Below are 12,769 nucleotides of genomic sequence, written 5' to 3'. Positions count from 1 at the left end.
AACTTCTCAAGATTTCATCTTAAAGGTCCCGTATTTTTGCAATTTAGATCGCCATACATTGGCTCTATAACATGGACTTAGTATAAAAGTGTCAATTTAATTGTCCAGCGTGTCCAGAAAAGCCCCCTATGAAAGCTACTTCCGTTTGACCCAGTTCTGTATCCGCTCTGTCCATATTTGTTTAAGAAGACCCCCTTTCCTCTGATTGGTTGGCTCCATGTAGAAGACCCACTTGTAAGAGTGCGCGTCTTTATTTTGACAGCGCTGACTCAGTAGCGGAGAAGTAGGTGAAGATTTTCGCGAGTCACGTAGATAAGTTCGAGAAATTCGAATGACCTGATTTCAGGCTTCTCGGCAGAAAAAAGTCTGGAACTCAGGAATGCATGGATTCATATTTCACATATTTACTGAGCCAATATTACATCCCAAATACTAGGAAAAGTTGCTTTGGCAAAATACGGGACCTTTAAATTTTATATAAATTGTTCTCTCTTAAATGGAGATTCACGGGATAAATTTATCAGAACGTGTTATTCCCAAATGATCCCCTATTTATTCTTAATGTTTAAGGCTGTTGAACTACAACCCCAATTCCAAGGAAGTTGGGACGTTGTGTTAAACATAATTAAAAACATAATACAATGATTTGCAAATCATGTTCAACCTATATTTAATTGAATACACTACAAAGACGAGATCTTTAATGTTCAAACTGATAAACCTGATTGTTTTTAGCAAATAATCATAAACTTCAAATTTTATGGCTGCAACACGTTCCAAAAAAGTTGGGACAGGTGGCAAAAAAGACTGAGAAAGTTGAGGAATGCTTATCAAACACCTGTTTGGAACATCCCACAGGTGAACAGGCTAATTGGGAACAGGTGGGTGCCACGATTGGATAGAAAAGGAGCGTCCCTGAATTGCTCAGTCATTCACAAGGAAAGATGGGGCGAGGTTCACCTCTTTGCGAACAAGTGCGTGAGAAAATAATCGAACAGTTTAAGGACAATGTTCCTCAACGTACAATTGCAAGGGATTTCATCATCATCAAAAGGTTCAGAGAATCTGGAAAAATCACTGCATGTAAGCGGCAAGGCTGAAAACCAACATTGAATGCGCGTGACCTTCGATCCCTCAGGCGGCACTGCATCAAAAACCGACATCAATGTGCAAAGGATATCACCACATGGGCTCAGGAACACTTCAGAAAACCAATGTCAGTAAAGACAGTTCGACGCTACAACCGAAAGTGCAACTTGTAACTCTACTATCCAAAGCAAAAGCCATTTATCAACAAGACCCAGAAACGCCGCCGGCTTCTCTGGGCCCGAGCTCATCTCAGATGGACTGATGCAAAGTGGAAAAGTGTTCTGTGGTCCGACGAGTCTACATTTCAAATTGTTTTTGGAAATTGTCGACAACGTGTCCTCTGGGCCAAAAGAGGAAAAGAAGCATCCGGACTGTTATGGACGTAAAAGTTCAAAAGCCAGCATCTGTGATGGTATGGGGCTGTGTTAGTGCCAATGGCATGGGTAACTTACACATCTGTGAAGGCACCATTAATGCTGAAAGGTACATACAGGTTTTGGAGAAACATATGCTCCCATCCAAGCAATGTCTTTTTCATGGACGCCCCTGCTTATTTCAGCAAGAAAATGCCAAACCACATTCTGCACGTGTTACAACAGTGTGGCTTCGTCGTAAAAGAGTATGGGTACTAGACTGGCCTGCCTGCAGTCCAGACCTGTCTCCCATTGAAAATGCATGGCACATTGTGAAGCGTAAAATACGACGACAGAGACCCCGGACAGTTGAACAGCTGAAGCTGTACATCAAGCAAGAATGGGAAAGAATTCCACCTACAAAGCTGCAACAATTCGTGTCCTCAGTTCTCAAACGTTTATTGAATGTTGTTAAAAGAAAAGGTGATGTTAGACAGTGGTAAACATGACCCTGTCCCAGCTTTTCTGGAACATAAAATTCTAAGTTAATGATTATTTACTAAAAACAATAAAGTTTATCAGTTTGAACATGAAATATCTTGTCTTCGTCGTGCATTCAATTAAATATAGGTCGAACATGATTTGCAAATCATTGTATTCTGTTTGTATTTATGTTTAACACAACGTCCCAACTTCATTGGAATTGGGGCTGTATTAAAATTTTATCAAATACTGTAGCTCGTGAAATCATAAAATGTTTTGGAAGACAGCGCTTAAAGTGTCTCATGTTTATCCTCTAACAATGTGTTGCACCTCTTCTGTGGGTCAAGCAGGACCGACATAGTATTCATATCCTCATTTTATGCCCTAGAATAAAAATCCACTTTCGATATTTGGCATGGAGTTACCCCTTTTTCCCCTCTTTGTTCTCCTTATTTAGAATACGTCGAGGCGCGCGGAGTGTCCTTTTGGGGTCTGAGAGGATTGATGCTCTGAGATACCAACGTATTAGAAAGGCTAAGAAGATGACAATGAATAATAATAATTCCAAGACTCGGAGGAAAACAGGTATGTTGGTAACATATTTTGAACGTTGTTTGTTACCCTTCAACTTCAAGAGTATAATATCCATCCATCCATTTTCTGAGCCGCTTCTCCTCACTAGGGTCGCGGGCGTGCTGGAGCCTATGCCAGCTGTCATCGGGCAGGAGGCGGGGAACACCCTGAACTGGTTGCCAGCCAATCGCAGGGCACATACAAACAAACAACCATTCGCACTCACATTCACACCTACAGGCAATTTAGAGTCTCCAATTTATGCATGTTCTTGGGATGTGGGAGGAAACCGGAGTGCCCGGAGAAAACCCACGCAGGCACGGGGAGAATATGCAAACTCCACACAGGCGTGGCCAGGAATTGAACCCGGGTCCTCAGAACTGTGAGCCCGACGCTCTAACCAGTCGTCCACCGTGCCGCCAAGAGTATAATACTAACTTTAAAAATATAAAGATAACCTTAATCTTTTTTTATTTGTTTTATGTTTCTAATCTGTATGACTGTATTAATGTTTTACTTTCCTCAAGCGTTTGGTCACTACCCAAAGTGCAAAATCAATGGTAATGATTTGATCAACCAGTAAATTAAGAGCTTCTCCTGTCACCTCAAGTCAGTTTCTGAAATTTTGTTTATTGTTCTCAGCCTCCATTCTTCCACTGCCCATGAATAGGACGTGATAAACTCGGGAGTATATATATGAAGCAGTATTATTGTGAATAGAGCAGCACCAACGTACTATAATGCAATGAACATTTTCTTCCCTACTATGAGGCTTTTGATCAAGTTGATAAAACCCTTGTCAAAGCCTGCTGGGAGAAGAGTTATCCAAAATAACACTGAATGACCACAATTGTATCCACTTGAAAGTTGGTAATGAACTTGTTCACATACAGTACTTGTATCAAGCTTGCATGGTTAATAACGTAGACACATTTTTGGGGTACCGAAAACATAAATCACAAAGGCTCCTTAAGGACAAGTTTACAGGAAGACAGGAAGCTGATGTTGCTCTAACAAGGAATAAAATGTCACTACTGTGAGTGCGAATGGTTCTTTGTTTATATATGCCCTGTGATTGGCTGGCGACCAGTTCAGGGTGACCCCGCCTCTCGCCCGAAGATGGCTGTGATAGGGTCTGGTACGCTCGCGACCCTAGTAATAGGATAAGCAGTACGGAAAATGAATGAATATAATCACTATTTAAGGTGGTAAAACCTTTTTTAGCGTTAGCTGCTGTGGCTGTAAACAATCCTTTACATTTCTTCTTCCAGGTGTCTCCACCTCTCAGACCCAGCAGGCCCACATCACTCAGGTACTTCAGCCCGAAGAAGCGCTCTACCTCCACAGGAAGAAGAAACGGCTCCTCCTTCATGATCCATACAATCGCTTCTCCGCTCTGCTGTACCACCGCCCCCTTCAAGAAGACCAGAAGGCTATTTTGGCTTGTATGGATAACACAGAACTTGACCATGCCACCTTCCTCTGAGAACCCACACAAATTAAGGTCAAATGTATGTCGACACATTTAAAAAAAATATTAACTCCTTCCCTTTGTAATGTATGAAATGCTAAGGGGAGGAGCACCACATTTAAGCATTAAGAGTTGGTGCACCCTGTTCTTCAACCACTGGTCAATTCAGCCATTTATGATGGTTTTATACATTAATTGTGACTATGAATGAAGTTTGAGTACTTCAATTAGATCAAGATTAATTTAAACCCGACGACGATCCCTCCAAAATCTGAAAAGTTGGGTTATTATGTATGTCTAAATGCTGGCCTCTGGAATCAATGCGCCAATCTCCCTGTTCTCTCTATGGTCACATTTAGTATTATTCTAGCAAATCAAATCAGAATGATAGCTGCCAGAGTTTTCAAAAGTTTTTCTCCAGTGCAAAAAGTTATTTCAAATAGGCAACACTTGATCAACATTTTCTTTGAAATCACAATTTTCCTCCTATTTACATATTTAGCCAATTCAAACACATTTCCTGCTTGTGTCATGTTTCCTGTGCTAAGTGAGTATAGCACCCTAGAAAGTAGTACAGGTCTCCGTTTACAGCCACACCTTCCAGCAGATCCTCTCTGCCAAGGACCTCTTTAATTCTGCTTAAACTCATAAAAAGGGTGTTTTTACTTATAATGTATACCTCAGAGCACAGGACACGGGACCACACAAGACCAACAAATAGTACAATTCAACTCATGACAGAAATGACTTGACTGTTGGCTTTCCACACCATGTTTTATTTAGCCATGCTGTATTTATCAGAAACAATCAGGCTATGGCCTTGGTGAGCTTGGACAAGAGGAAGTAATGAATGGTAGCTTATTCAATCACGCTTCAAACACTCTTTCACTTCTCACATCTGAGAAGAATTTGCACTGGAGCAAAATAGTTCCAGGTCCGTTCATTTGTGTGTTTTTTCACCACTGTCTCCAGTTCTTCTGCTGTAGGTAAGTGTCGTGGGCGCAAAATACTAATCAGAATAAATTATCAGGCCAAAAACAACTTAGTAAAACTATAAAGGATTTTGTGCCATAGTGCTGGATTTGCCAACATAGAGGATACAACTGAGATAAATGTTTCTGTTTGGTTGCCTGTGTCATCCAGCAAATCCAATTACAATACCGCTTAACCTGGTTGAGGTCGCGGCGAGCTGGAGCCTATCCCAGCTGAATTGAGCTTCGGGTGAAAGGCAAGCGATACCTCGGACTGGGTGCCAGTCAATCACAGGACACATATAGAGACAGACAACCGTTCACACTTTCATTCACACCGTCACATAGTGGAAACCCTCATCGACTGCCTGCACGAAAGTCAAACAAGTGAACCGCTACACCATCAGTGACCTGCTGCCTGCTTCACTTCAAATCCTAATGTATTTACTACTGAGCCATTTTGCTTCACATAGTATGAATGTAATTTTACATTTGGTAGCCTTTGTATGTGGTCTCATGATGTAAATGAGACGAAGAACAGTCACCTCTTCGGAAATATAATACGAATTAGAGGCAGCTACATTTTTACAACAGTTTTTGTTTCCTGTCTTTTGTTTAAATATTTAATTTGGAAGCCGTTAAGACCTTTAAATCTACCCGTTTGACAGACAAAGGAGTGTACACTATGGAGATAAAATGAAGAAAAGGGTGTCAAAATATCACAGATTTAGATTATGATGTTTGTTGTTCTTGAGTTACAGTCAGAAAGACAGCTTCAGCACATCCTTTTTATTCTTTTATCTTATTATTCCAAAGGTTCTCATTTAAGAAAATGTATACACACACGCAGTAGATAGATAATAGCTTTATATAGATCCGGGGTGTAGAACTGTTTTTGAAAACCGTCCATACGGTTCAGTTCAACTGTTGCGGTTCAATCTGCGTGTGTTCTGTTTAGTTCATAACATGCGCAGATTTATTATTTTTTTCCTCATTTACCAATGGAGGCGAAGCAATGTTTAAAGCAAAGTATCAAGTTAGCGAAGATGCCGGCACCGACATGTCATCTGTGTCATGCCCTCCAGCGATGCAGCGGTCAATCATACTGCAGCAGGGCGCGTCAAAAGATACCTTGCATTGGAAAGAAGAGATACAGAATATGTAGGAGCAGGAGGCTTCCAGTACTTCCAATTCTGTATCTCTACAAAGTAAGATCTCTGGTTTCTAGGCTTGCCCTCTCCATAGCGAGACGCCCCAGCCGACTCAGCCGTCCTCCCACGGAGCATGCCGCACACGCCTCGTCGGTGGCCTCTCTGTGCCCTGACTATGGCCTGCCGACTCAGGCGACTCGGTTATTCAGAGTTCCCGCGGTGCGCTATCCGTCGATCAACGAGTTTCTCCAAGAAGTACCATGCAAATGATTATGTGAAGAGCATAAAATGTGAGCGTCAGGACCGCCTGTCATTCACAGCTGCCAACGCACGTACATGCTGCTACATACGTGCTAATGCTACGTAGCAAACTCGCTGGAAATCGCTATGTTTGACTGACTCAGGTGTTCTGATTACCATGGAAATTTTGGTTCACCCGAGGATAGCATAGCATGCTAACCCCTATAAAGTGGGAGGCATTGACACAAACTGTTATAATTCCTATACAGTTTACCTGGTTTGGATAAATACTGTATACCCTCAAATTGAAGCTCGAAGTCTGCAGTTAAAAGCACATTTTGTTTGTTTCCTTTCAAGTCCACCAATGGTGACGTTTATAGCCAAATAGATGACAAGTGTGTCCATGTCCCAAAATTTATGGACCTGACGAAGCATATATCAATGCTGCTAGAAACTTCAGAACTTGATGCATGAGCTGCCCTCATTTACGTAAGATTATCATCAGTAGACCTTTGTTGAACCGAAGCACCTATTTTACATGAGCAAAACCTCACGGTAAACCACCAAACAAAAACATAATAAAAAGTATGAGTACTGAAATAATGATCTTTTCTCAATTTAGTCACAAATGTACTCACTCAGTGTGAAATCTTTAGTTGAACACAAAGCTGATATATTTGCAGGGAGCCATGACTCGTTCTGTTGTATAAATGGCAACAGGTGGATACACAGGTTTATTGTACCTTTTGCCATCCAATCAAAGAGCATTTAATTGGTCTGCCTGTCACTATATGCTGCTGGCATAGACAGAACAACAAATATATATTTCTCATTATTAAACAATATTTTAAATAATAATAATGCTGTGAACATACTTTCACTTTTAACATAACTATACAAGACATAATTGATTTTCCTCAGTCTCCGTGCACTGAACCAAAAACCGTATTACGAACCGAACCGTGGATTTTGTGGATCACACACACACACACACACACACACACATTATACTGCCAAAAGTATTCGCTCAACCATCCAAACAATCAGAATCAGGTGTTCCAATCACTTCCATGGCCACAGGTGCATAAAATCAAGCACCTAGCGATGCAGACTGTTTTTACAAACATTTGTGAAAGAATGGATCGCTCTCAGGAGCTCAGTGAATTCCAGCATGTAACTGTGATAGGATGCCACCTGTGCAGCAAGTCTTGTCGTAAAATTTCCTCGCTCCTAAATATTTTACAGTCGACCTGTCAACTGTATTATAAGAATGTGAAAGCGTTTGGGATTGACAGCAACTCAGCCACGAGTGGTATGCCACGTAACCTGACGAAGCGGGGTCAGCGGATGCTGAGCCACGTAGTGCGAAGACCTCACCAACTTTCTGCCGAGTCAATCGCTACAGACCTCCAGACTTCATGTGGCCTTTAGATTACGTAGCTCAAGAACAGTGCGCAGATAGCTTCACGGAATGGGTTTCCATAACAGAGGAGCTGCATCCAAGCCATACATCATCAAGTGCGATGCAAAGAGTCAGATGCAGTGGTGTTAAGCAGGCCACCACTGGACTCTAGACTAGTGGAAATGCGTTCTCTGGAGTGATGAATCACGCTTCTCCATCCGACAAACTGATGGACTAGTCTGGGTTTGGCGGTTGCCAGGAGGAGGATACTTGTCTGACTGCATTTTGCCAAATGTAGTGTTTGGTGGAGGGGGGATTATGGTGTGGGGTTGTTTTTCAAGACCTGGGCTTGGCCCGTTAGGTCCAGTGAAAGGAACTCTGAATGCTTTAGGATACCGAGAGATTTTGGATAATTTCCATGCTCTCAACTTGGTGGGAACAGTTTGGAACTGGCCCCTTCCTCTTCCAACATGACTGTGCACCACTTGCACAAAGCAAGGTCCATAAAGACATGGATGACAGAGTCTAATGTGGATGAACTTGACCGGCCTGTACAGAGTCCTGACCTCAACCCAATAGAACACCTTTGGGGAGGAATTAGAGCGGAGACTGGGAGCCAAGCCTTCTCATCCAACATCAGCGTGTGACCTCACAAATGCACTTCTAGACGAATGGTCAAGATTTCCCATAAACCTTTTGGACAACATTTCCAGAAGAGTTGAAGCTGTTATAGCTGCAAAGGGTGGGTCGACGTCATATTGAACCCTATGGATTAGGAATGGGATGTCACTTAAATTCACATGTGAGTCAAGTCATGTGAGCGAATATTTTTGGCAATAAAGTGTGTCTGTGTGTGTATGCATATATACAGACCCTTTCCAAAACATTTGAATATCATGAAAAAGTTTATTTATTTTGATAATTCCATCCAAAGAGTTAAACTTTTACAGATGATAGATTCAGGGCCCACAATTTAAACAATTTCAAGTATTTATTTGTGTATTTTTACATAATTTGGGCTTCCAGCTCATAAAACCCACGAAATCAGGAATTCAAAAAAATTCTGTGAAGAAATCGGCCCAAACTTAGCAGGCCATAAATGTTTTAAACTGACTGTCACACACTCATCATCTACTAAACTCAAAGCACCTGCACAGGTTTCCCCAGGTGTCATTAAATTGCTTCAGTTTGGTTCAATTGTCTCAGTTGGGTTCAATATGGGGAAGACTGCAGACTTGACAACTGGCCAGAAGACCATCATTGATACAATCCATAGGATGGGTAAGCCACAAAGGTTCATAGCTAAGGAGGCTGGCTGTTCACAGAGTGCTGTGTCCAAGCATATCAATGGAAAGTCTAGTGGAAGGACAAAACATGTCAGGAGAAGATACACCAACAAAAAAGATGACCGTGGGCTTCAGCGGATGATCAAACAGAGACGATTCAAGAATCTAGCAGAGATCCAGAAAGAGGGGAATGAGGTGGGACTCATAGGTTAAAAAACCACCACATTCAGACGCATCCAGGAGATGGGGTACAACTGTCGGGTTCCTCGGGTCAAGCCACTTCTGAGCCTGAGCCACCGTAGGAAGCGTCTCAACTGGGCAAAGGAGAAGAAGGACTGGACTGTTGGCCAGTGGTCCAAGGTCCTATTTTCTGATGAAATTGACGTGTGCCTTTCATTCAGGAATCAAGGTCCAGGACGAGTGAAGAACAAAACCCAAGCTGCTTGAGGTCCAGTGTGAAATATCCAGTCAGTAATGGTTTGGGGTGCAATGTCCAGTGCAGGTGTTGGTAAACTTTCTTAAATCCAAGGTCACCGCAACAGTCTACCAGAATGTTTTAGAGGACTTCATGATGATCCTTCTGCTGAGGATCTTTATTTCATCTTCCAGTAGAACCTGCCCCTTGCCCATACCGCCAGAAGCACCAAAACCTGGTTTGATGCCCATGCCATCACAGTGCTTAACGGGCCAGTCAATTCGCCGGATCTAAACCCCATTGAGAATCTATGGGGTATTATCAAGAGGAAAATTCACCAGACCCACAAACAAAGAAAAACTGACAGCAGGCATCAAGGAAATCTGGGCTTCCATAACTCCCAGGCAATGCCAGAGGCTGATTGCCTCAATGCCACGGTGCATCGAGGCACTGATTAAAGCAAAGGGATTCCCAACTAAGTATTGAAGATTAACTAATCGTTTTGACAGTACCATATTTTGATTGATTTAATGTGACCCTAAATTCTTCAAAAACTGAGAAGTAAATGGTAATTTCTTCACAGTATTCTAATATTCTGAATTCCTGATTTTGTGGGTTTTATGAGCTGGAAGTCCAAATTATGTAAAAATAAATAAAGAAATACTTGAAATTGTTTAAATTGTGGGACCTGAATCTATAATGTATAAAAGTTTAACTTTTTGAATGGAATTATGGAAATAAAACTTTTCCATGATATTCTATTTTTTGGGAAAAAGGGTCTCTCTCTCTCTATATATATATACATGTGTGTGTGTGTGTGTGTGTGTGTGTGTGTGTGTGTGTGTGTGTGTGTGTGTGTGTGAGAGAGAGATATATAAAATGTTGTGCTTTTCGGGCTTTTTTATCATTCATTGACTTCCTTTTCGTATTGTGAAGATTCTATCTCAGCAGCAAGGCCAACAAAGTCTTCTGAAACACAACAACCGTATATTAAATACATTTAGGTTTTTTTTCAAGCTTTTTCCAACGTTAATGTTTAAAAGGTTTTCAAATGACTAACATCATCAATATTGTCCCTTTACTCACAAAATAAGTCGTATTCTAAGGGTAAAATAAAATATTTAAATATATTAAGTTAATCGTTTTCATATTTCAAAAGTTAAGTGCCTTTATTTCTGATTCATATTTCCTTATAGTTTGAGTTTACATACAATATAGATACAGTATACGTTTGTGCATTTTGCCAAACACAATTTAACAATGAATTGACAAAAATACTACGACTTGATGACAGATTGCAACAATGTATTACAGGAAAATGGGAACACGCGCCATCAATTGAACATCTCCAAATATCCTATTTTAAACGTATGCTATCATTTATATTTTACGATCAATGTATCTCGACAATCCTCGAGCAAGATTGTACTCATGATGCAAATGCCAGTGTAGAAGTCCTTTGTTGGTGTTGTTGCTTGATTTTGAATCACACTAAGAGAAAGAAGGGTCTCGCCTTTGCAACGACATTTGCAAAACGCAATGTACTCCTGTGCTGCTTAGTGAACAAGTTAAATATGTCATTGGGACGTCTCACTGGATTTGATTCAAGAAAAGTTCTATTATGTCCTTTAAGGTATGAAGGACATTTGAGTGGAAGACAAAACATTGTGATAGCAGCCTTACAGTGGTCTGCAAAAGATGACAGCATAATCTTGGATAAATAGGCAGGACAAGCACAATAAATTAACAAGTTAACAAAATAATTAACATGCTTAGACATTAACATACTACACACAAACCTATGTGAAAATAAGAAAAAACTGCTAAGCATAAAAGGGGATGAAAATTATTTTTTATTGAATTTGGAATGAAATCATAACACACGCAAGTTTGTTGAATATGTTGTGTTGGAGTTCTCAATTTTACTTTGAATTACAAAACAAACGGTAGCCAACTTTATCGTAGCTTATTATTTAAAGACAATGATATTGTGAAATTCAGCTTATTTGTTCCAGAAAAGCTTTAATATTTACTAAAACTGTTTGAACCCTAAGAAAATATAGCTTTCTTAATGGAGCAGGGGGTTAAGAGGTTTAGTTGATCTGTTACATTGGGGTCATTTATATAGTATGTTAATAATGGAGATCAGATGAACATCCATCCATCGATCCATCCATCCATTTTCAACACCGCTTATCCTGGTTAGGATCGCCGGGCGCTGGAGCCTATCCCAGCTGACTTCGGGCAAAAGCCGGAGTACGCCCTGAACTGGTCGCCAGTCAGTCGCAGGGCACATATAGACACGGACATTGAACATTCCCTTCCAAAATAGCCCAGTACAAGTTAATTCAGTGCTGTCTCCTGCGATCTAGCTTGTGTTAATAAACCTAGGGAATAGGTGAATCGCTGTGAACATAACACTGATTTTAATACCACTATGAGAGCTGCTTTGCGTAGAAATCACATATATGTCAAGCTTTTCAGAGCCCAACAAGTGGGAAACATTTTTTTTTTTTTTTTTTTTTTTTTTTTTTTTTTTTGAAAAGGTATCATAGTCGGTTGTATTGTTTAAAAGTTGTGATTCCTATGTCTGTCTGTTCTACTTCTATCTATGGACATTCAAGCACACGACTTGAAAATAAATCTCAGTACTGTATCGCTTACGACTTAACCTGAGGAGACGTAAAGAGCCTGCCTTCAGTTTAATCCTACTCGGGCTTTTCACATGCATTTAGGGTCCAGACGCACTTGACATACAGTATGTCTCACCTGTTTTACGGACTTCAGCCATGTGCACAACTACAAGTAGACAACCTGGTGCTAACCCATGCTGCACAAGTAAAACAGTTGTCTCTTACAGATGAAATCCAAATTTACGATTGTTGGAAAATGCATTTTCTCTTTAATCTAAGTACAATACCTAAAAATATGAGGGTAGTCCAAAAGTAAAGAGCCAAATTTAGCCTAATACTTATTTTCTTTCAGACATTTTCATGGTTTGTAGTCTAAATATTTGTTTATTTAGTTTTGATTGAGCCAGTCCTCTTCCTGTCAGCCATTTTGGAAATGACATCATCCTTGGATGTCCGTCAGAAGCAGTGAGCTATGATTGAAATTCTTGCTTTGGAAGGGGAACCACCACTAATCATTTACAAAATGTGTATGGGTTTCGGGTGATGTCATCAATGGTGACGCTACGATCCCCTCTGATCAGTGTCTCTCGACCCTAGCTCTATTCCCAAGATTAACCGCTGAAGATGGGCTGCCGCTCCTTTGTTTGTCAGATGCCTTTGATCCTGGACACCCGCTTATTGAATGGGCTGTAACCTATTGAA

At 40.8% G+C, this 12,769-nt stretch overlaps 1 protein-coding gene across 5 annotated transcripts in view; it reads left to right on the top strand.

Annotated features, from left to right (window-relative positions):
- The window catches only part of LOC133415664 (protein turtle homolog B-like), a 134,666-nt gene extending 124,603 nt beyond the window's left edge, over positions 1–10,063 (top strand). For 3 of the 5 annotated variants that reach the window (XM_061701889.1, XM_061701888.1, XM_061701887.1), the window contains 2 exons: positions 2,383–2,510; positions 3,770–10,063. In XM_061701889.1, coding sequence (XP_061557873.1) covers positions 2,383–2,510; positions 3,770–3,984 — 343 coding nt within the window. In that variant the 3' untranslated portion in view covers positions 3,985–10,063. Of the gene's footprint in view, positions 1–2,382; positions 2,511–3,769 lie in introns of those variants that run through there. The other 2 variants (XR_009770160.1, XM_061701890.1) reach the window with 2 other exon arrangements.
- The last annotated feature ends 2,706 nt before the right edge of the window (positions 10,064–12,769 follow it).

Source organism: Phycodurus eques, chromosome 17 (genome assembly GCF_024500275.1).
Source record: "Phycodurus eques isolate BA_2022a chromosome 17, UOR_Pequ_1.1, whole genome shotgun sequence".
Lineage (NCBI taxonomy): Eukaryota > Metazoa > Chordata > Actinopteri > Syngnathiformes > Syngnathidae > Phycodurus > Phycodurus eques.
The sequence above is the reverse complement of the archived record's forward strand: the minus strand, read 5'-3'. Positions and strand labels throughout refer to the sequence as shown.